At 42.4% G+C, this 25,115-nt stretch overlaps 1 protein-coding gene across 4 annotated transcripts in view; it reads right to left on the bottom strand.

The window, feature by feature from the left end:
• The window catches only part of BBS9 (Bardet-Biedl syndrome 9), a 409,368-nt gene that overhangs the window by 277,444 nt on the left and 106,809 nt on the right, over positions 1-25,115 (bottom strand). For all 4 annotated transcript variants that reach the window (XM_084782922.1, XM_084782920.1, XM_084782921.1 and 1 more), the window contains exons 7-9: positions 17,763-17,847; positions 11,151-11,334; positions 10,405-10,534 (exon numbers count right to left, since the gene is read on the bottom strand). In XM_084782922.1, coding sequence (XP_084639048.1) covers positions 10,405-10,534; positions 11,151-11,334; positions 17,763-17,847 — 399 coding nt within the window. The remainder of the gene's footprint in view (positions 1-10,404; positions 10,535-11,150; positions 11,335-17,762; positions 17,848-25,115) is intronic.

Below are 25,115 nucleotides of genomic sequence, written 5' to 3'. Positions count from 1 at the left end.
TGCCATTTCAGAGTGGGTCTGTTTGAGGGCAAAGTCCATGGAGCATAGAGGTCAATTAACCAAAACCTAAAGCCCTATTTTATCAGATCATATTATAAAGAGGACTTAAACAATAGCACTGTTTTAATATTATTTAAAATCATTATTATGATTACTATTACTATTACTATTATTATTATTATTATTATTATCTTTTTGGTTTTTGGAGACAGGGTTTCTCTGTGTAACAGCTCTAGCTATTTATTATTTTTATTTATTGATAGATTGATTGATGTTTAACATCACTTTCAGTGATTTTAATAAATATCCCATCATTTTAAAGGGTAAACATGCACAAGCATCATGGGGGAAGTGAATCAACGAACTGCTACACCACACATATTAAGCCTCACTGAGCTTCCACTCCAGTCTTACTGAAGGCAAGACTCTAAGGAGCTAACTGCCAGGGCACAGCAATGACAAGTGTTACCACATCTCAAGCTCTTCCTTCCAGCAAAGAAACAGCTGGTTCTAATTTAGTCATCCAACATTACCCTATAGAGTTTGATGTATGCATAATTTCTTATTTCATTAATTACTCAAATTTGTCCCAAAATTTAGTTCTGAAATACAGGCCGTGCAAGAATTGACAGAATGCAGAAACTAAACCTAGGACAGTGAGAAATCTAAGCAAGTAAAGGCCCCTGGTGCCGAGTCTAACAACCTGTGTTCAATCCCTAGGGCACACATGGTGGGAGGAGAGACAGACTCCACATAGGGCGCGCGCGCGCACACACACACACACACACACACACACACACACACACACGGAGGGGGTAACTAAATAATAAAGAATCTAAATCCATGCAAAGTTGTAAGTACTTCTGCAAAGACCTTAGCAATACATAAAACCAACATTAAAAGACACACACATGATTTTCCCTTTTATATTCTCCAAGTAACAGCTCTAGGAGACAGGGATACACAGAAAAAGGTAAATTTATATAAAACTTTGAAACCAGGTCGAAGTCCAGCTACAACAAGGACCAGCTATTCCAAGAGAGAAAAGATAATCAACTTAGATGCCGTCCTCAAAAAAGACAAAAGTGGTCGCCAACTGTTAGCAGGAACTGACAGAGGTCATGAGGGAAAAGAGGGGGCTGGGGACAGAATGCATGCATTTCCAAAAGCAGACTGTTCTTTAATCAGAACAAAAAACTAGAAATGTGGCATGGAGGGTCTTGGGGGTTTGTAGGAGAGAAAGGGGGGATTTGGGGACCAGAGAGTCCGTCTGCAGGTTGGTTCTGCTGTCTCCAAGTGGTAGCTCTCTGCTCCTGCTCAGAAGCCTCCAAGGAGTCAACAGTCTCAAGAACTCTCTCATCCACAGCCTCTCAGTCCACCTGACTTTTAAGGTATTAACCCTTTATCAACCTGATGCGAAAGCTGTCTGGAGCAGTGGGCTTAACAACCGTTTCACAGGTGGCCAGATATCAGACACCCCGCATCTCAGATATCTACATTACAACTCGTAACAGTAGCAGAAGTACAGTTATGAAGTAGCAACAAAATAATGTTACGGTTGGGGTCACCACAACACAAGGACTGTATTGAAGGGTCGCAGCGTCAGGAAGAGTCAGCGTCAGGAAAACCACTGCCCTAAAGCCAAAGGACCAAGAAGGAGAAAGCTTTTATAACCAGGAAAAACCAGACACTTTTCCTCAGGCCTCAACTCCATTTCACAAGCCACTGCCACCACCCCGCCCTCATACCCAGTACAGTTAGAGAACTGGGAATCCAAAGCACGAAGGCACCTTCCCTGCCAGCACAGGCTCTGTCCTTTAAGACTCTGACAGACGCGATGACAGGATGACTAAGGAGGCTAGTCCGTCAGCATGTGTGTTAATAAGTAGAACTTTACAATTAAAATACTTAATTAATAAAACAAAAAACTATAAACCCAACTAGCATGCTAAATATAATTCCTTAACCCCAGGCTGTGCAGTCTTCCTAAGAGCAAACAAACTAAACTGATTTACTATGAAAAGAAAGCCAAAAAAGCTGGGTCTATAATGCTATTACATTCTTCCTGAGAATGGGATAACACTGTGTTTTACATTTTAAAAAAATGACAGAGAACATGATTCCTACTTTAATGAGGAGAGCTTTTTGAGGGTTATTACCCTGACAAATACAATAAAGGTAAATAACTTACTTATATATAATTACTACAAGACAAGTACAACACAACAGTTTGTGCAAAGTAACGTAACCAAATGACAGGCCATGTGTAAATTGCGGGTTGGATGATTAGCTAAACGGACAGTGCTAGTATAAATTTATTTTTAATCCTTCCATCTGTGAGTTTTGTTTTTTTCCACACTTCAAATTGCGTTTTCAACCAAAAGGTCTTTCTTTTTTATTTATTTTCACACACATTTATTTTATTACACATGCATAAAACAAACTACATGCAACAGGGAGAACCATGTGACAATCATGAGTTCTATAAATGTTACAATCATAGTGATTCGGCTCTTTGTATTTGTCAAACTTGAAATAAACCTCTTTCCTGTCTTGTTGGGTCTACATTTCTGAATGAAATCCCATATCTATCCTATCTCATCTCTATTAAATTAACTCCTTTATCGTGATCTAAAAAGGTCTTATCCCCTAACCAACTAAACTTGCTTGTAAAACTAAACTATCTGGTCTTCAAAACTATGGAATGCTTCATGAATCTGTGTGTCATCCTTGCTCAGGGGACATGCTAATCTTCTCTGTATCGTTCCAATTTTAGTGTATGTGCTGCTCCAGTGAGCACTAAAAGGTCTTTCTAGTCGTGAAGAACCAGGCTGCCTCGATCTTAGGCTTGGAATCCATCTTATAGTAAAGACAAACTAGGTTCATTCCTCTTTTATGATTAAATCTGTTTCTTAAGGATTAGGCTATGTCCCACCTGTAACTTTAACTCCAATGGTTCTGTACTGCCTGCCCCAGGTACTACAACCTATTTGGCATGGCTGTAAAGTCACACCATGCGACAGATGTCACATGGGAGATTTATTCAGGGAGGAGATACAGAGGCAGACCCTGGGTGAGGGTGGAGGGGAGGAAACAGGCCCTTTTGTAAGGGGATGTTGACGCATGAGCAGGGGAGGACATGCAGCCGTGGGGATGTGCAGCATCTCAGAGGCTAGGGATGACATATCCTATCCTGCTGTTGCTGAGTCCCTGGAGCTAGCCATGGAGGTGCCTAGTTGCTAACAACAGGGAAGACAAGTATGTTCCAAATTGTTTATAACCGTCTTGCAACCACACCTTTGCTTCAAAGGGTCATGTGACCACCTATGCCACCCTGCTTTGCCCCCCTTGCAATCATGCCCTTATCACGCTCATGCTCTGATCCTCCAACCACACCTGTTTTGCCCACCGAATCCCTCTTTTGGAAGCTCCCTGGCCCTGAGCTATAAAGCCTTGTCTCCCTCGCATCCAATGCCGACCTCTCAAACCCTGCCTTAGGGGGAGGCAGCCCATATACATGAGTAAAAATTTTGCTTTAATTAATTTCTTGCTTTACATAATTTGGCCATGATGGTTTGGACCAGTGGTCTTCCTCCTCCCATCTTTGGAAGTAACAGTCATCCCTTCTTCTCACATAAAACAGATCAAAATGACTTTGAACCATGTATTCAGCACACAGCACACGTCTGTCTTTCTGACTATGCAGTATCCTAACGTAGAAACGCAAATGTAGAAAGAGGATACTAAATAGCCAGGAATTGCATTATCAACCAAAGTGAAATGCAAAAGAAATGTAGAAAAGCAAACCATAGCAAAGATTTATTCTAAGATTTAAGATAAAGCTGTGGCGCACACCTTTAATCCCAGCACCCCAGAGGCAGAGTCAGGCAGATCGCTGTGAGTTCGAGGCCAGCCTGGTCTACAAAGTGAGTCCAGGACAGCCAAGGCTACACAGAGAAACTCTTGTCTTGAAAAAAAACAAAGCAAAAACAAAATGAAACAAAAGATTTAAGATAAAAGAAATTAGAAAATCCAGAGAAGAAAGACTTTGGTTGACAACAGTCCATCAGTGGAAGCCGAGCCTAAGAACAAAAAGGCCAAAGTTAAAGAAGTGACTATTTTGGACAGAGCTTCAAAGAAAATCCTCAAATTCTAGAATTGGTTTCAGGTAAAATGGAGAGCTGCACTGAGTGTAAAGAATGGTGCTGTGGCTGTAAGCTGCCTCCTAGAATGGCTGTCATCACATCCAACGACCCTACACACACACACACACACACACACACACACACACACACACACACACACACACCACACATACATACACACACATACACACACACACACACACACATACACACACATACACACATACACACACACATACACACATACATACACACACATACACACACACGCACACGCACATACACACACACACACACACACACACACACACACACACACACATTAAACCAGAACAACTAGGTACTCTCATAAATTAGTCAAAGTACAAAAAGGAAGTGCAGGTTTAGATTAAAGTATAATGAACAAGGTGGAACCAGGGCTGCCAAGTGGGTGGGAGGGGAGGAAGTGAAGCATGTTGGTTTCTGAGCAAAACGCTGTCATTAAGAATAATTGCACCTACTTGATCTGAATCCAGTGTTCCTTATTCACTGAAAAAGATATATTAAAGGAGCAGTGAATTCCTTTACAAATAAACACGTTCATCCAGGAAAGTTTCTAACAAGTCGGTTCAAACCTAAGTGTAATGAAAAGCAGAAGTAATTTCAGTGCTTATGATTTCAACAATAACTACCTTTTATATTTTTTTATTTTTTTAATTATAATTTCATCATTTCCTCTTTTCCCTTCCTCCTTCCAAACCCTCCCATGCATCCTGTTCTCATATTCATGGCCTTTTTTTCTTTAATTGTTCTCCACACTGATTTCCAGTATGGCAGCTCCAGTTTGCAATTCCACCACCAACCCCTCCAGTATTTGTTTGTTGTTTTGTCAGTCACTGCCATACTGACTAGGGTAAGATGAAATCTCAAAGTTGTCTTGATCTGTATTTCCCTGATTGCTAGGGACACAATCAACTTTCTTTTCAGACATTTCTTAGCCATATTTATTTCTTCCTTTGAGAACTCTCTGTTTAGCCAGGTGGTGTAAGGCAAGCAGATCGCTGTGAGTTCAAGGCCAGCCTGGCCTACAAAGCAAGTCCAGGACAACCAAGGCTACACAGAGAAACCTTGCCTCAAAAAACAAAAACAAAAACCAAACAAATAAATAAATAAATCTGATAACTCTCTGTTCAGATCCCAAGCCACTGTTTTAAATAGGTCTTCCCCCCCCCCCCTTTGTTTTTTGAGTTCTTTATATATCCTGGGTACTGATGCTCTGTTAAAAAAAAAAATACCTGGTAAAGACTGTCTCCCATTCTGTGGGCTTCCTCATTATTCAACTGATTGTTGCTTTCGATGTTCAGGAGCTTTTTAGTTTTATGAGGTCTCTTTTGTTGGCCTTAATTCCTGGGAAAATGAAAGTCCTATTGAGAAAGTCCTTTCCTGCACCTATATCCTAAGGCCACTGCCTATAATTTTCCTTCCAGCAGTTTCAGTGTGTCAGGCTTCACATTTAGGTTTGATCCACTTGGAGTTTTGTTTTGTTTTGTTTTGTTTTGTTTTGTTTTGTTTTGTTTTTGTAAGATGATAGCTATGGGTCCAATCTTATTCCTCAACACATGGGCATCCAATTTTCCCAGCACCAGTAGATGAAGATGCTCTCTTTTCCCCAGGGCAGTTTGGGGCATCTTTATCAAATACTAGATGAGCGAAGTTACAAGCATTCATGTTTGGGTCTTGGATTCTCTTCCATTTGTCTACATGCCTGTTTTTATGCCAGTACCGGAACTTCTTAACATAAGCATGTTATGCTGTTATTATAAATGACTTTTAAAATCCTAATGACATTGTAATAAGGAAAGTGGAAAATGAAAATGTTTCGTGTGGCCACACTGGGAAGAGAGACAAAGGGCCCACAGGAGCCTGAAGTGAGAGTAAGGTTGAAATAGAAAGCCAAGGATTTGAACCTCCAAGCAGTCCCTGTCGACGCTGTCCTGCCCACCACCAACCGTCATTGTCAGGCTTCCTTCTAATGCTATACTGTGGTCTGACAAGTTGTTAGAACTATGTGAAAGCTCTTCCTGGAGGCAGCTTCCCCTCTGCACTTCTCCTTCTCCTGGCAGAAGATTCCTTGGGAAATTCCCATTTCTCTGGAGGTCCCTTATTTGGACAGTCTGATAGTCAGACTGAGAGACACACATACTAGTAGAGGCCCAGAGAACATGGTTGGTGCTAGAGAGTCATACACACTTTTGGATACTTGGGAAATTGTCTTAAGGTCAAGGTTCACTTAAGGATTGTCCCTCTAGCTACTCGCTCCTCAAACCAACCTACAGCTACTAAAAATGGACCCAATGAGCCGCCAGAGAACTCGTGCCTCTGTAAAAGGTTTCATCGTGTAAGTACAGCTTCAGGCAAAGGAGCCTAAATGACATTTTTGAGATGTTAGAGCACCACCCACAAAGCACGCACAATGGATGACCTAAGAGCCACTTCTATACTTCAGTTGCTGAAGTTGGGCCAAAAGGGTTTCCTGCCAGTAACTTGCTGATATCTGTGACGTATTCCCCCACCACCAGCATGATATCAATCAGACCAACCATGACAAACCATTTCCCGGTGCGGTGGATTGGATAAGATGTCCCCATAAGTTCATACAGTTAAGCACTTGGACCCCAGTGGATGGATCTGTGGGGAGAGGATTAAGATGTGCGGAAGGAAGGGCGTCACTGGGGGCAGACTTCGAAGTTTCAAAAGCCCATGCCATTCCCAGTTGGCTCTCTGTCTTGCCTCATACTTGTGGATCAAGATGTGAACTCTCGGCGACTGCTCCCAGCATATGCCTGCCTGCCTTCTGCCATGTTCCCACCATGACAGTCATGGACTCTAGCCCTCTGAAACCATAATCTCCAAATAAATGCTTTCTTTTATAAGCTGCCTGTGTTGCAGTGTCTCATTTCAGCATTAGAAAAGTAACTGAAGCTGGGCGGTGGTTATGCACTCCTTTAATCCCAGCACTCAGAGGGTAGAGGCAGAAGGATCTCTGTGAGTTCAAGGCCAGCCTGGTCTACAAAGAGTTCCAGGGCAGCCATGACTATACAGAGAAACTCTATCTCAAAACAGAGAGAGAGAGAGAGAGAGAGAGAGAGAGAGAGAGAGAGAGAGAGAGAGAAGAAGAAGAAGAAGAAGAAGAAGAAGGAGGAGGAGGAGAAGGAGGAGGAGGAGGAGAAGGAGGAGGAGGAGGAGAAGGAGGAGGAGGAAGAGGAGGAGGAGGAGGAGAAACAGAGACAACTGCATCATCGGTCGCTGAAGAACAAGTAAGCAGAAGGTTAGTGAACAATGGACTCAGATAGCACTGTCCAGATAGAGCAGGGAAGTTCCAGCCTTGAAATGATGGCGCTTGGGCTCAGTAGTGCCTCCTGTGCTGCCAGAACTTTGGAAGCTGACACGGGAGAACTTAGGTAAGTTTGAGGCCAGCCTATGCGTCATCAGGGGACCCTGCCTCACGTCAACATGACAGAGTTGCTTGTGCTAACCATTCCCAGAATAACTAAAAGCCAAGCAGTTATAAAAATAGAATTAAATTCTTTTAATCATAAGCTATTTTTTATCCTTTAAAAGTATACACACATTATTTTTACTTCTCCAAGTACATGATTAGAATTTATGCATAAATTATGAAAATACTAGCAGCACTATTTTCATTTTGTTACTTATAATTATAATCTTTAAAAAGCTACAAGAAATAGAGGTTTCCCTCAGAAGTTTAGGTACCTGCATTATAATGCTGCTTTAATCATAAGTGACATAATGTATGCTATATGGAAATTTAAGTTTTTAAGCATGATAATTTCAGTTATTTCTGAAATGAATTTGCAGGTTGCACATGGACTAAAAACTATACATTAGCACTGTGTCTCTATTGAGAAGTACTCTAGGCACTTCACAGAGAAAGGTAACATTTGAAAGTTCTGAACATGATGTAAACTACCCATTTTAACTAAATCTTATCAAATCCCATCAACTCCCTATGCTCAAAATATAAACAAGAGTTACAATAACGTTTTTAGAAATGATATTGCCTCCTGGCCTGGCTATAATTCAGAGACAGATCAACTGCCTGACACATACAGGGCTCTAGGCTTAACCTCTAATACCATGAAAAAGAAAGAAAGAAAATGTTTAAGTTAAAATAAAATACTCCCCCACCTCATTCTCTCTCACTCTCTGCCCCCTCCCCCCCCCTCCACCCAGAGAACCAAAGTGGCCACATACCCATGAAGATACCTCCATCTTTTTGCACCAATCAGTCACTTATGGGACAAACAGTTCTTGAATAAATATATGGACTGCTGTAAGAATTACTCTCCAGGAAGACAAACAGCTGACACTTCTCTGCTGGCTAGATGTTTTTCCAGTTCTACATTCTTCTAACTAGATTTGATACAAAATGTCTACTGAATCTGATTGGCTGAACTTAAAAAAAAATCTGGTGGATGCTGCAAAAGCCAACTTCAAATAGTTTAATTATCCTTTAGATATTCCAAAAAAAAACCCCCATGATTCTTGTTAAATGCATAGCAATTAGAAATAAATGGTGGGCATGGTGTGGTGGTGCACACCTTTAATCCCAGCACTCAGGAGGCAGAGACAGGAGGATCACTGTGAGTTTGAGGCCAGCCTGGTCTACAAAGCAAGTCCAGGACATTCAAGGCTACACAGAGAAACCCTGTCTCGAAAAAAAAATTAAATAAATAATAAATAAATAAATAAATGGTGGTCCTTTCTCCCAAAATACAAGGAAATAGCTTTTTTTAAAGATTTGATAATATTTATTTGAAAGAGCTCTAAACTTGATTAACGATATTCTAATATTAAAAAGCAACACTCTTTTAATGTTCACTCAGTGAGCACCACTCCCCTATGAAAGATTCAAGAATGTTTCAAGTTTCAGGATGCAGGTAGCACTCACATCAACCTAGTTTAATATCAGAGATACTGTATTTTCCCAATGTATAAGACGACCCCCAATTTTTCCAGTTAAAATATAGAGTTTGGAGTATACTCACTATATAAGACTATCCCTCTTCCAACACACATGCTGCGCAGCAGACTCAGGCATGTGATAACTCAGGCACAGATAACCAGGTACTTTATTAAATGCTGACAGACATCCAGTGCCAGCCTATACTGCCCCTTTAAGGCACGCTGCACACTCAACCCAAAGACACACAGCCCTCCAAGTCAAGTGGGCAAGTTCTGGTGGCGAGCCTATCCACACTCACGTTCTCTTCCTTGAGGTACAGGAAGATGTGTGCAGCTTGCTCCTCCCTGCCTCATACTCCCAGTAGCACCCCCACCCCCACTATATGCACCAGACTTATGAAGCAAGGGGAAGCAAGCTGCAGGTAAGTGCCCGGCATATAAGACAACCCCTGATTTTGGCATGGATTTTGCGGTGGCGGGGGGGGGGGGGCGGGTAAAAAGTCGTCTTATACGCCACTAAATATCCAGCTCCTCATTTGGGGAAGAACTCATCCTGATTAGATGCGCCAGGTGTCACTGAAATCTTCTGCAATAAATACTCTACTACGCAGAGCCAGGAGGATCTGAGGCTGTGCGCAGGCTTCAGAGAAGGTGTCTCCAGGCTCCAGCTGAGCTGCTCAAGAACAGCCCAGGACTTCAACTGTCACACTAGCCACACTGGCAAACTGTGTCAGGAGCTTAGCATTGATGTTAATTGTATGTTCCTTTCATTGTAAGTGCAAAATTGTCCCACACACTAAACTGTTCACACACACAATCATCGGTAACTCTGCGCCACATGACACAAGCAGGTCTGAAACCAGTTCTGAGTTGCAGACAAGTGCGGCATTCTCACTCTGTACCGTCAGATACTGGAAGGCATCCATTTAAACTTTGAAGAAAATGATCTAACAGGAAAGCCACCTCCCTCTTAATTTTGAATGGTATTCACCTTTAATTCTAAAGGGATGACTTCTTAGAAATATTAAGTCAAAATAATTAATGGTACTAATTAAGGAATTTTATATACTTTTCCGAAAAAAGAAAAAATTTCTACTACTAACAGTCGCACTATAATATAACTTGTAATTCCTTAAGTGAAACCATAAAATTTCTACAGAATTCCTTGACTATGATATTTAATAAGAGCCAGGTGGAGTGGCTGAGGCAAAAGCACTGAGTTCAAAGCCAGCCAGGGCTAAAAAAATGAGACTAAACAAAACTATTTTTGTAAGAGTTAAATTGAGCCACTCACTGCAAGGAGCCGACCCTGACTGCAACGGGCACATGGGGGAGCTGTGTGGCCCACTTCAGGGTTGCATCCTGGTAGACATGCAGCATGTGGCCATGGTTTCCGATCAGGGTGTTCACCGTACCTTCAGAAACTGCAGGTTGAAGATACAGAGAGAAGATGGTAAGAAAACGCGTGTTCAAAACGGCACACTGCGGCCTCTCATGGGAGATTCATCTCCTGCTAATAGTAATATCTTGATTTTAACACATAAAGATTTTAGGTGATAAGATATCAGCTTTCAACTTCAAGAAACCGAGAGAAAAAAAAGGAACAAATTATTTTATAGACAAAAAGAATAGATATGAGCCAGTGTGCTTGCATTCATCTGGAAGGTATGAATTTGATTAACATAGCATACCTCTAAACTAACGACTGACTGGCGATCACTGTAAGTCACTCTACCAGACATCATTGGTCTGCTTATAAGAGTGGTGTTCTCACGGAGGCATTCTTGAATAGTCACTTTACGGGACGCATTAATGAGCTGGAAGCCAACCTACAAGTGACCTCACACAAAGTCAAATGGCTGGCACAAGCACAGGCGCTAATTTATATCAAAAGTCTACTCAAATTGTGAAGTTAAAGGTCCCATTATACGTTCAGTAAAAAGCTGCTTTCCTGCACTTCGCTCTTTCTGATTCGTGTACGCATGCGTAGAACAGGGTCTCGCGGGACACACAGAAGGACAGCAGAAGCTGCGCACCCACCTGAGCAGTATGGGAGGAAACAACTGGGGCTGCAGTCGAGCTTCTTCATGAACCGAACCTGCCCGTTATCCTTCAGGCAGAAGAAGTTTCTCTCGCCGAGAACAAAAACGGACGATGCAGACTGGTTGAAAGGCATGACACAAATATCAAGGGCTTGCTCGCCAATATTCAGGGTCCAATCCACCTGAAAAGCAAGTCCTAACAGTGAGCAGCTACTGAAAACGGACCACGTCAGTCGCTTTCCTAGCACCCTGAATGAAGAAACTGCTTCGCAACAACCAGGCCGCCTAACTTCCTGGTGGTATTTTGCCACTGTCTTGCTTGCCATCGGTGCAGTTGTATTTTGTAGGTTTTATCCTATCTCTTGCTAAGGGATATTGGCTATTCAGGGAATCCTAAGCACTCATCAAGAAAAGTTATCTGCAGTGCTTTGGAAACCTTCAGGAATAGCGGGATATGGTCAGTAGGCGCTGCTGCACAGTAATGCACACAAAAGGCTGGACAAAAATTGGGAGTGTTCTCCACAGAGAAACGGCAGTGGCTATGGCGCAGCACTTGCTCTTGCAGAGGACCAGAGTCAGGTTCTCAGACCCACAGGGGGCCTCAGAAACATCTAGTTCCAGTAAATCCAATGGTCTCTTCAGACCTACGTAGGCACCAGCACACATGTGGTACACAAACGCATATTCAGACAAAACATCAATGCATATTAAATAAAAATGTCTTTTAAATAATTAATGTTGGAGAAGATAGATTTGTTAGGTTTGATTTAAGCTTTAAAAATGTATATATGAATCAAAATATCACATGGTACTTCAGATGTACAACGTTCATGTTTTTATATATCAGTTTAAAAGCAAAAATAGGTTGCCATGTTTACCCCGTGAACATAAATCAATAAATCATAATCAATAAAACACATTTAATATTGTTATAAACATGATGTTTTGAAACAAAGACAGCTCTGCAATGCATCTGTATGCAGCTGGTCCTCCACAGAGCTCACACCAAGCGATCGCAGGCGTGCAGACAGACTGACTCCTCTCCAGTAAGAGCAACCCGAAGAAAAGTTTATTCACATGGAGGGTGCTCAATATTCAGGAAATGCTTCTTAAAATAATGAAAGGATACGCACAAAGTGCACAGACAGAAAGTTTTTAGAACTCACCAAGAATCAGTATTTTAAGTTAATGTATGTGTAAGGATACAAATAAGGATGGCCTCACCAAAAATAAAAAATAAGAAAGTCTGCACCAAGAAGAAATGAGTGGCCCCACGTAGCCTCTAATAAGCAAGTAATAGCAATATGTAAAAAGGGAAGCATCCCACGCCTGGTGGGACGTGCCTGGAATTCCAGCATTCAGAAACACCAAGAGTTTACGGCAGCCTCAGTGGCTGGGAGAGAAGAGTCACCAGCCGGCCCCATCAGCTACAGTAATCATGTGCCACTAAAACACGCTCACATGGCAACCCAGGCATGACACTGTGGGGCTAACAAACCACTTATGGTTTTATCTAGGGAGTGCTCCTCAGGAGGGAACGCAGGCCGAGAGCTGGGGAGGCCCTGGGCCCTGGAGGAAAAACAACTTCTGTTGGCTTTTGTAATAGAAATGGAATCAAAATGCTTTCCTAATACTCTGCTAATACACAGTGATTAGTGCTGCTCGCAGCCTCCATCAAAGAAGCTTTTTGGAGTCAGTGATGATTATGACAGAGGCCCTTAAACAGGAGGACATCTGCATCACCCCTCCAAGGCTAAAAGAAATACAGCGGATGGGGGAGCGGAAGCACGTAAAAGCCAATCCTGGGGAGGCATGCCGGGAAAGGGCCTGCTGGGCGTGACGGGGCTGCTGCACTCTAGAACTCACTGCATCTGTGACCTCCTGCCCGAGAGCTGCATCACACTCTGCACCTGTCACCCTCTCCCCATACGTGAGCAAAGGGCCCTCACTGAGGAGCTACCGCAATTAGTGGTTGTGAGGGCAGAGGGTTCACGCTCTTCCATGGCGTAGACTCTGGTGAGGTGTCTGTGTTTCAGTAAATTCTCACCCATACACACACAAGCAAACACAATCATCTCAGTAGGATCGACTAAGAGTATAAAGCGTCCAAGTGAATGGAGCCATGTTGGGAAGAAAGAGTTTCGGTGAGGGGCAGGGGTAAGATGGGAGGGGAGCTTATTCACATGCCCACAGACTAGTATACACAGGGGTGGAATTGTTAAAGAATCAAAAAAATAAATAAAAACAAAAAGAGTTCTAGGCCAGCCTAGGCTACATTAGACCCTTTCTCCAAAAAAAAATAAAAAATAATAATAATAAATAAAGATGGGTGAGGAAGAAATAGAAACAAAGAATGTGAAGAGTCACTTTAAAGATACAGGTGATCTTCTGGCTAAAAAGGCATAGTTTCAGCTGCTAATCTGCCTCCTTTCGGATTAAACCATCTGAAGAACATCTGCAGCAATGAGTCTGGCCAGAAAGGCAGATGTTGTCAACGCGCACATGAGACCCTCCCGTAGGAGGGAGGCAGCACTGTAAGGACAGGTAGATGAACAGGCTGAACTCAGATGCAACACAAGCGACCCTGCTGAACACAGTGGCACGAGCTGCAATACTCCCAGGTGTCAGGCTGGACCAAGAACATCAGGAGTTGAAGGCGAGCCTGGACTACATAGTAAAACCCTGTCTCAGAAAGAAAAAAAAGAAGAAAAAAAAAAAAAACAGGAGGAGGGAAGGAAAAAGAAAGGGGAGGAGCCATTCACTTTCCATTCATCAGATTCCAATGGACACATTGACACTACATCTCCTGCCTCACTGTAATTAGCCTGAAGTCTAATATCAATGACAGTAGTTGTAACTCGGGTTGGTGTGGCCATAATTTAAAGATAAAGATTCATTCAGAATAGCTAGGCACACCACTCCTGGGGCCACAGTCTGAGGTCTGGGCAATAAATACTTTCATGCCCTAGGAATTGAGTATCATTTCTTTGACCTCATAGGGAATAGTCTACAGCCTAAGCTTTCTAAGAATATTAATTTAAAAATTCTCCCACTTCCAACCAAGATGGAACAACAGGGTAGGATTTAACCTCTCACCTGAACCAACCACAAAATGCACAGAACATATAAAACAATGGTTCATAGAGGGGAAAAAAAGATGATGCCTTAACACAGCGAAAACAAATGGTGTTGTGTGGCCTCCAGCCTCAGGAGAGAGCTTTCTGGCCAGCATTCAGGGAAGATAAAGCCAGCAGAGCCTAGCAGACTTACTGAGCTAAGAACATTAACTCAGAGTCCAGAGAAGCAAAGGCAGTTAAGAGTTCACAATAGATTCGATGAGGAAGCCAACCCTGGGAGACCTATAGTTTGTCTCCAATGTCCTGAGAGTCCATCAGCACAGGGTTCCAGGTGGCAGTGCCCAACACGCTCGCAGGACTGAATCTATGCGCAGAAGCTCATAGTCCTGGCACTGAGGAAGCATGCAGAAAGATGTGCTCTCAGGGGAGGGGAAATGTAGCCATACAATAAGGAGTTTTGTCTCACCTAATAAATCATTAAAACATTTTGAGCCTTCTCAAAAAGATCAAACTGTTTCCAAACAACTGTGTCTCAGGACTAAGCTTAACTTGTAACAATTCAAAGATATCTAAAATGCAACAAAATAACAGTGACTATATCTGGCATCTAACCAAAACTCTTAAATTACTAATCATGCAAATAAACCCCAAAAGGAAATGTAATTTACAATGAAGAAAAATAAATCAACTGAAACTTAACTCAAAACTGATACAGATGTTAAGAATTAGAAAAGTAAGATAATAAGCATTATAACTATTTTATACCTTCAAAAGTTATGTAGAGATATTGAAGATATAAGCATTCAAACTGAATTTATGGAAATTAAATCTATAGCAAATGGGCTTCATTCCACTAGAAAAAAAATATTAGTCATCTTCATTACAGCAATAAAACTTATCTCGAGTAAAAGAGCAAGAATAAAGGACTTTGCATGAGAAATGAAATGTTTGGATGGTAAAAGGCTGTATGAGGCCCAGGACTCAATCTTGGCCATTGCCAGATTAATTAATGAAGTCATTCATTCATTGACTGAACAAAATAAAAAGAAAAATCTGTAAGCCATGGGACAGTCTTGAGTAAGTTAAGTATATGTACAATTGCAGTACTCCATACAAAGGAGAGAGAGACACACAAATTTGAAAAATTGATGGCCCAAATTTTTTAATTTTATGAAAACTATAAATTCACAGACGCAGGAGGCTCAACAAGTACTAAACTTGAAAGAAATATAAAAGGAAGAAAGGAGGAGAGGAAGGGAGAAACATGTAAGAATCCTAACTGATCAAAGAAAGTGTTAAGAAAAAAAACCTAAAAATTAGCCAAAAGAAATGCCATTATGAACGGAGGAATATAATGTACAAAAATGTTCATATTAAAGAAATGTTTTTCTGGCTTAGCAAAATGGCTCAGGGGATAAAGGGGCTTGCTGCCAAGCATGAAGATCTGTATTCAATTCCCAGAACAGGACAGAAGGAAAGAACCAACTCAGCAAGCTGTTTACTGGCGTACACACAAGCACACATGTGCATGCTCACATACACATATGCAGAAAGACAGGGGAGACTTACATGGGTCTGGCCACACAGAAACATAATAAACAAAGAAATAAATAAGTTAGGAGTGGGTGGATGATAAGACTGTATGTGTGTGACTAGACATATTATATACATGTATGAAACTGACAAGGAATACATTAATTTTAAAGAGTGTTTGGTTGGTTGGTTGGTTGGTTTGGTTTTTTTGTTTTTGGTTTGGTTTGGTTTTTCAAGACAGGGTTTCTCTGTAGCCTTGGCTGTCCTGGACTCATTTTGTAGACTAGGCTGGCCTCAAAGTCACAGCGATCCACCTGCCTCTGCCTCCCGAGTGCTGGGATGAAAAGCGTGTTTTTATACCGCTGTTCTGCTAAAGGAACTTAGCAATGAAATGGCTCCTAGTGACATTCAGCTATACTCATAAGTCAATGTCTCACTCAGCCATCATCAGAAAAGTTCCCTTCTGGAAGATGGGAAGAAATACAGAGACCCACAGCTGAGCAACAGGCAGAGAGCGAGAGACCGGGGAACACTCTGTCTTGAATGGGATGTCTCCATCAAATCCCTCCCTCAGAGCCCAGGGAACCTGAGGAAGAGGAGGTGGAAAGACTGTAGGAGCCACAGGGGATGGAGGACACCGAGGAAACAAGGCCCATTAGACACAGCACGATTGAGGCACGCGTGACCTCACAGAGACTGGCAGCAGGCACAGGGCCTGCACAGGCCTCAGCCAGACACAAGGCCCCTTTCTTAACCCAGAGGCTATTTCCAATTGACAAAGCACCCAAAAAGGAACAATTAGCTTTCTCCGATGGAGTCTCACTGGGCACACAAAGCAGAGAAAGGCAGGCCCCATGCCCAGGAACGAACTCAATGACATTTTTGAAGCTATTTTTGTCTCATAATACTTTGTCTGGGCTTTTCCTTCTTCTTCTTCACCTTACAGATATTTTGTTTATAAATTGTGGTTTCTGATTTTGTTTTTATGAGTTTCTTGTGTTTTTACATTGGTTTTCATTTTTCTTTTGTTTGTCCTATTCTGAGTTGTTTTTATTTTATCGTATTTTATTTAGTATCATCATCATTACTATTATCATTGCTACTAGTACTACTATTTTTAGATGCCTGTTTGTTTTCTATGAAGAGAGACAGCGGGTGTGGATTTAGGTGGGTAAGGAAGTGGGGAGCATCAGGGTGGAGTGGGAGGAGGGAAAGACAGAATCAGAACATACTCTATGGAAAAAAATCTGCTTTCAATTTTAAAAAATTATTTGCTCCATCTTGATTTAACTTAGGTTGTTCATATGTACCTGTTTATTTTAATTTCATATATGTGTACTGTATGTGCATCCTTTCACACCCCCTCCCAGTCTTCCTTCCAACCCCTCCATGTGCATCAACCCTTCTCCCTTTCAAAGACCTGATGGATAAGTATGTGTGTATATGTGTGCATGTGTGTATATACATGTTCATGTATGTGTGTATTTGTGTGTATATGAATGTGCGTGTGTGTATATGTGTGTATGTCTGTGTGTAAATATATAACATGTTGAGTCTGTATAGTATTTCATAGCTTCTAGTTCAATGAAAAATAAAGATTTTAAAGCCCTTGAGAGAGAGAACAGAAATATTAAAAAGAGTTTATAGCCAGGCGTGGTGGCACATGCCTATGATCCCAGCACTCTGGAGGCAGAGGCAGGTAGATCTTTGTGAGTTCAAGACCAGCCTGGTCTACAAAGCAAGTCCAGGATAGCCAGAGCTACACAGAGACACCCTGTCTCAAAAAAAAAAAGGAATTTAAAGTTTTGCGTTGGTTTATAATCCATTTACAGCGGTAGTGGCGCCACCCATGTCCTGATGCGGCCCAGCATGTGGACGGACACGTTCTACAGCTCAGCAACAGCCAATTCAGCTCTTGACACCAATACAACTGTATAAAGAAGTTATCAAAATATTTTTTACTGATTATAAATGGCATTATATATATAAATCAGCCTTACAACTAGTCTTTTTCCAGAACCAAGCTTTTGCTGCTCCGTCTCCTGCTTCTTATCTGCATCCGTTGCAAAGGCAAGTACTTGGTACCTGTTTGAAGAGACAACAAAAGATAAATGACCTCATAATTTTTAAAGTAAAAATCACTTTAAACTTCAGAGCTATATAATCAATAAATACTGGGAAAATATTTTCTTTCATTCTAAAAAGTATAGATTTTTTATTAAATTTTAGTGAGTTTTATTATGGTATATAATATAAATCATCATCATGATAAATCACACCCACCCCACACGTCACCACTGTGAAGCCAGAACTATTATCGACTCTCTAGAGACCTGTAGGTGGCAAACAACAGGCGAGAAAGCCCTAACACCTAAACATCACATACCAGAAAGAATTTACCTAAATAATACACAACAGCCAACATCATAGAGATTATTAATACACCTCTATAGAAGCATTATATTCAACACTATGTAGCCAAACCAACACTGTTGGAAAACTGTGTCCGGTTACTCACCCCACCATCTCACCTATGAAATGAAAATAGTTGTTGCTAACTTGTAAGAGGAATTTAAAAGCAAACTGTCATGACATGCTTAGTACAGCACCTGGCACATACAAGCTGCCTACTCCTCATCCAATTTATAATATCATCCAACATGTAAGTAAGGTTATCCAGATGTGAGGGCTTCAGATAAGGAAACAAAGATAAATAAATAAGGTAAGCCAGTAAAGTTTAAGTTCCTTTACATCCCCTTAATTAATAGGACATTTTTAGAATAATAATCTACTCTAAATTAAAAAAAAAAAACTTAAAACAGATCCCTATTCTTTCTATTAAGTCACAATTATTTGTATTGTTCCTCCAGGGCTAAGACAAAATTTAAAAACAGATATGTTTAGACAATTCATATCAACTAAGACAAAGATGTGTGAGAACAAGGCCAGCATCCGCAGTGAAGATGGTGTGAAGGACCTAAGCACATGTAAACACGCCAGGCCAGAGCGCTTACCTCGCATGCACAGTGCGCAGAGCACAACCCCAGCACCAAAATGCACACCTAGCCAAACAGCAGACACTGCTATGGTTTGAATGTGTTCTCCAAAATCATGGGTTACAAACTCAATCCCCAAAATATGGCAGGCAGGCTTGGGAAAAGGAGCCAAATCAGTGGTTATTTGTGGATCAACCACCAATATGGTGTTCTGATTAAAGAAAAAAAATTCCCATGGGCCCATGCATTGATACCTGGTCCTCAGGGGCTGATGCTACTGAAGAAGGTTGTGAACCCTTTGCAAGTTGGAGCCTAGCTGGATGAAGGGCAGACTCTGAGGTTCCATAGCCCACTTGCTGATCTCTCTGGCTCTGCTAACTCCATGTGGCTAAAATGTAATGAGCCAGCTTCCTGCTCCCGTTGCCAGGCCTCCCTTGCCTGCTGTCACCTGTTGCCAGGCCTCCCTTGCCTGCTGTCACCTGTTGCCAGGCCTCCCTTGCCTGCTGTCACCTGTTGCCAGGCCTCCCTTGCCTGCTGTCAGGAGACTCTGTGACAGTAACGGACAACTGGCCAGTTACTGAAGCACTTGGGTCTATACGATTCCTCTCTAGTCTCCGCTTGGTATATTCCTGTGCGCTTTCACCAAGAGCCCCTCACCGGGTGCCAGTAAATGACCTCTGACCCTGTGACTAGAACCAGAAGAAGACATCTCTACTCTTTATAAACTACCAAGTCTTTGATACTCTGTTCTAGGACACAAAACAGACAGCGACATATACCAGCTCTACGTCGTCCAGACTTGATGGGCAATGACTCATTTGTAACAATAGAAAACAAACCTCAAACTACAGCAGGACCCCAAAATGACTGTGAACTAAGTGGAACTTTACAAGGGACAGACCCTTTATTATGTTCTTAGACACCTTTGTCTTGAGCAATAAATTATCTGAACATATCTGGTGTTTAATTTTCATCTTAGCTCTGTAGGACCAATACAAAGAATTATGATTTAATAAGAAGAAAGGGAATCTGAAGGTTTTATTTAATAATTGCATTATTAGTCTATCAAACTTACAATCAACTACAATAACAGTGAGCTCAGAGTTACTACACAAGCTAAACACATGTGACTTTTGAGTGTCTCAGGAAGCCCTGGGCTCGTGGGCAGGATGCACAGTGTCAGAGAAACATGGCAGCAGAATCAAATCACTGGGATCCTGGGCGTCAGAAGTGAGAGCTGGTATTAAAGTCTGAGCAAACCTGGCAAGGAGGGACGAGGCATCGTAAAGAAGGAAGCATGCAGCGTGAGGCATGAGAGGCCACGGCAGCTCAGGAGAAGAGCACGGAGGAGCGGAGTGGGCCATGTGACAAAAGACTGGAAAAGGCAGAGGGGGACGATGTGAGGCTTGCAAAGCCAAGCTTTAAAGTGTGCAGCTGCGGTAAACATCTGCACCTTAACCTTGAACTGACCTTCAGAACCCCAAAGTTTCCAAAGGTGACAAAAAAAAATCAGATCTCACATTCCAAGCTCCAAACAGGGGCTGTTTTCCTTTTGCCAGTTTCAGTGACAGAAATAATATGCGGTTAGGAGCAGTAATCTCAGAGCTGGTCCTACTATAAATCAAACCCTCAGGCAAGTAATTTTACAGATAATTTACTTCCTGCAGACTCCAACCTACCAGAGGATGAGATAGATATTAATGAGATAATTGCAAAAACCCAAAGCTCCTGGAGCCCTTTGAAGATTTTTATATAACTACAAAGAGTTATTAGTTCATCTGAGGCCTCATTATTGTCAGAACAGCAAGCAGAGGCACAACCAACACTGACTCTTATTTCCAAAGTTGACTCTTTGCTGAAAATCTGAGAAGAGGATTTTGTTACTTAAAGAACTGACAGTAATTAAAGTGATGACCAGCCCATAACAGCATCACTCTTATGATTCTTCCTTTACGCTGCTTTAAAAAAAAAAAAAAAAAGATTTACTTATTTACTACGTATACAGTGTTCTGCCTGCATGTACACCTGTACACCAGAAGAGGGCATCAGATCACATCATAGATGGTTGTGAGCCACCAAGTGCTTGTTGGGAATTGAACTCAGGACCTTTGGAAGAACAGCCAGTGCTCTTAACCTCTGAGCCATCTCTCCAGCCCCCTTAATCCCTCTTAACTGTGACCTAGAATGTACACGACACCCAACAATTCCAAGCGGACTTGGAAAATCTAAAACAAAGAAAGCATGAGTCTTCTTCCTCCCATTCAAGTGCTGTGGTACAAGCTAATGAACAAAACTCCCCTTTGCAACTGCTGAAGGAGTGCCCAGGCCCAGGGCCAGGAGGCACCGTGAGGAGTGTCCGAAGTGTGCTCAGAACTGAGGGGTGCTGGGCACACCTCTCAGTGTCCGGGTGCATTGGTGGCATCTTTGATTCAGTAGCCACAAATGTTTAACTGATGCATAGAACACCACTGACAAATGCAACCCTATGGCTTTGCCCTGACATATCACCACATCATAGAAACAGTGACACTTTGCTGAAATGTGGCTTGATGTATAACAAACTACATGAGTAAGCTCCCCAAATCATGTACTTTCAAACGAAACACAGTTGTCAACTCAAAAGGAACCAGCTTAAGTAGGGATTGTAACTGTGTACAGAGTGCTGGGATGTCCATTTCCACTGTAACTGTGGACAGAGTGCTGGGATGTCCATTTCCACTGTCACACAAGCTTCTTATTCTTAGCATGTTGAGGAAAATCATTCTCATTTTAAAAAAAAATGCCAGGAACAAAACAGAAGCATCCCAAATATACATGTTTTCATTTCTCCATAAAGTACACGTGAAACATCTACTGCTGGCAAGGGAGCGAGCACGGGCTTCAGAGGCTACACGGTTCCTGCCAGCAAGGAGGAGTCAGCCCAACCGAGAACAAAAAACGATGCAGTGAGAGGGCGGGGCAGGATGAGGCCCATGGGCACCCGTGGTTGGCTGCTTGCTGAGAAAGAACAAGTGGCAGGAAGCAGAAAGGCTTCTGAGCATCACGGTCACAGGAAGAGAAGGAAGCAAGAGCATGTCAGACGCTGGTGACAGCAAGAATGAATGACAGGAGAAAGCCTTTCCCCAGCCAGAGCCTCAGCCTGGTCAGCCAAACAGCCTTCCTAATGTGGTCAATTAATAAACTCAACCAATACACCCTTCCAGGTGTTTCGCCTTAATGTAAACACTGCTGTGTATTTCTGCTTACAAATATTCAAATTTTTTTTAAACCTTAAAGAAAAGATTATTTTATGTATTTACTCAAAATTGGGGGCTAGCAAACAAGGACGTTAGTTTCATATGGCATCTCCACTTACGTTATTAGCCTTTGTCCTCTTCTCTTCCCCACCCCCCTGTCCTCCATGGTGCCTCCTCCTGGCTCCCTTTCTTCCCTGGTGAGCCTCCACTTCTGCTTTCTTACTACATGTATTCATTCCGTTTGAGTCTCTACTTCCTACCCTGCTTAAGATTTTTTCCTCCCTCTCTAATTCTGTGACCTACAAGCATACGTTTATAAATACAAACATACAAAAACCACATTTTTTAAATCTAGTTTCCACATCTGAGACAAAATGTGTGTTATTTGTCTTTCTGATTTGGTTTATTTTGCTTAACACAATTCCAGTTGCAGATTTTCTTGCAAATATCGTGACTTCATTTCTACTTGTGGCTGCGTAAAATGTCATTGTGTATGTAACGCGCTGTTATGTGTTTCCTGTTAATGGCCACCTAGTCTGGATGTTTCTTACTGCTAGGAATAGGGCAGCTATAAACACGCATGTGCAAGGATCTCTGTGCTCCGGGCATATACCTATGAGTTGTGCCGCTGGACCACGTGTAGTTTTGTTTTGTTTTGTTTTTTAAGGCATTCCCATAATAATCTCCATAGTGGCTGCACAGCTTTACACTCTCACCAGGCATAAATATGAGTTCCTCTTTTCCTACTTCTTCACCAGCGTTTGTTCTCATATATTTTGCCCATGACAGCCATTCTGACTAGGGTTAGATGGCCTCTGATGAGCATTGAAATACTTAAAGTCTCCTACTTCTTTAGGAGTGACTGCAAGAATCATCAGGGTACAGTAAAGAAAGGGAAGTTAGTTAAACAAAATGCTGATACACTTCCTCCAGGAGGCTTCCCCATACAGCTCCAAGCCTAGTCAGCTTCCCATGAGCAGCTGTGCAGTCCCTGTGTCACAGCACCCTGCAGGAGCTCACTGACTGGACACCTGCCACGCCCTCCTGGACACCTGCCACGCCCTCCTGGGGACTGCCTGAAGTCAACAGGCAGATCTTACTTGGCTTTGCATATCTAGTGCCTTTTACAACATGTGGGATAAAGAAATTCTTTTTCTAGAAAATATAAAAGGAATACTTTAAAGCTGCTTTCCAAATCGGAAAGTCCACAGTCACAGAGGTAAAGGAGGCTAGATTCTAAAGAGCACACAGTTCCTTAGAGTTGTCCTTGGAATCCATAAAGAATTAGCTGCAGGACACTGACACTCACGCAGTCACCATGCTCTGCCAAGGCTCAAGCATGTTATAAAAAGTACCATAGTATGGTACCATACTACCATAGACTATGAATATTCCCTTATATACATTTTTCAATACTGAGGGTAGAGGACAGGTATTCTACCACTGAGCTACAAGTACAACCCTTGTCATAAATAAAATTTAAAAACTATGTGGGGGAGGGGCACATACTTTTGTGCACATGCATCTGGAAGCCAGGGGTTCATGTCACGTGCCTTCCTCAATGGTTCTCACCTTATTTTTTGAAAAAGGGCCTTTCACTGCACCTGGAGCTCACCAATTCAGATTTAGTCTCACGGCTGTGCCTTCGCACCACCAGGAACACACACGTCACAGTCTGCTTCTCACACTAGTTATCTGGACACGAGCCCTCACGCCTGGCCAGCACTTCAGCAGCTGAGCCAGCTCCCAGCCCTGCTTCACATGTGTGTTACAGCATCCCCAGGTCGCTCACAATGCCGAATGCGAGGGAGACACTATGGAGACAGATGGACGGTGACTGTAGTGCATAGGAAATAATGGCAACAGGGAAAGGTCTGTGTCGTTTAAAATAGATATATTCTCTTTCCAATATCTTCAGTATGAGATTGATTGATCTGTAAATGCGGAACCTGTTCATGCAAAGGGCCAATTGTGTGAGAAAATTCAGATTCTTTTGATTGGAAAATAGGCTTTATGCTGTAAGTTAGAAGGACAGCTAAACCAGGCAGGGTGTCCCACCTGTAGTCGCAGCACCCAAGAGGCAGAGGGAAGAGTGTCACTGAAGCTTAGGAAGGTGGGACCAGCCTGGGCAGGAGCCACCATCTGCCAAAAAGAGTGTTTAACTTTAAAAAAGAAGGTTATAGACATCGATATGTAGATAAAGACAAACGACATGGCCTCCTAACACTAGGTTAGAATTGGAGAACAAGAACCTAAACCAAAGTGAACTAACGGCCTATTGATGGGAAGGGCTAAGCAAGAAAGCTAAAGCAAAGGGCACAAATTCTTTCAGTTTTTTTGCTTTTGGGGGTTTAGGGATTTTTGTGTGATTTTTAGCTAGCACATAAAGTAATGTAATGCATTTCATCATAACACTTTCATGCATGCGTTGTTTGGGTTGCTCTTCCTCCCAGCTCCTCCCCCGCCCGCCCCAGTCCCTCCCCCTCCCTCTGTTCCCTCCCAGTAGTCAGTCAGTCCCCCTCCACCTCCCTCCTGCCCTAGAGCACTCTCCCCATCTCATGGGCAACTTTGTGGCTGAGTAAGTAATTCTGACAGGAAAAGAGAACAAAAGATATTGCAAAGTCTGGGCACATGGTCAGGAGAACAGAAACATCAAAACCCTTCACCTCAGCACAGGACAAACAACTCTCTCACAGAAGTGAAAAGGCACTGGCAAGATGGCCCTGCAAAGGCACCTGCTGCAAGCCCTGCCGCCCTTTTTCACCCTGGGTCCCACGTGTCGTGTCGGAAAAAAAGGACCAAATCCTACGAGTTGTCCTCTGACCTACACACACACAGGGCACACACGTGCATGCCATACCTATACAATGAACATAAATAATCTTTTTTTTTTAAATAGTACAACAGACAAATGAGGCAGCTCAGTGGGAAGGGTAAACGAAGGGAAGGGAAGGGGAGGGGAGGGGAGGGGAGGGAGGAGGGAGGAAGGAAGAATGGAAAGAAAAAAGAGGGAGAGAGAGAGAAAGAAAGAAGAAAGAAAGAAAGACTCAATTAAATTAAATTAAAGTCACTTGCAGTCGATATTGACAATGATGTGTCTTATCCCCAAGTGTGGGGCCTG

Source organism: Acomys minous, assembly GCF_964271855.1.
Source record: "Acomys minous genome assembly, chromosome: 5".
NCBI classification, from domain to species: domain Eukaryota; kingdom Metazoa; phylum Chordata; class Mammalia; order Rodentia; family Muridae; genus Acomys; species Acomys minous.
The sequence above is the reverse complement of the archived record's forward strand: the minus strand, read 5'-3'. Positions and strand labels throughout refer to the sequence as shown.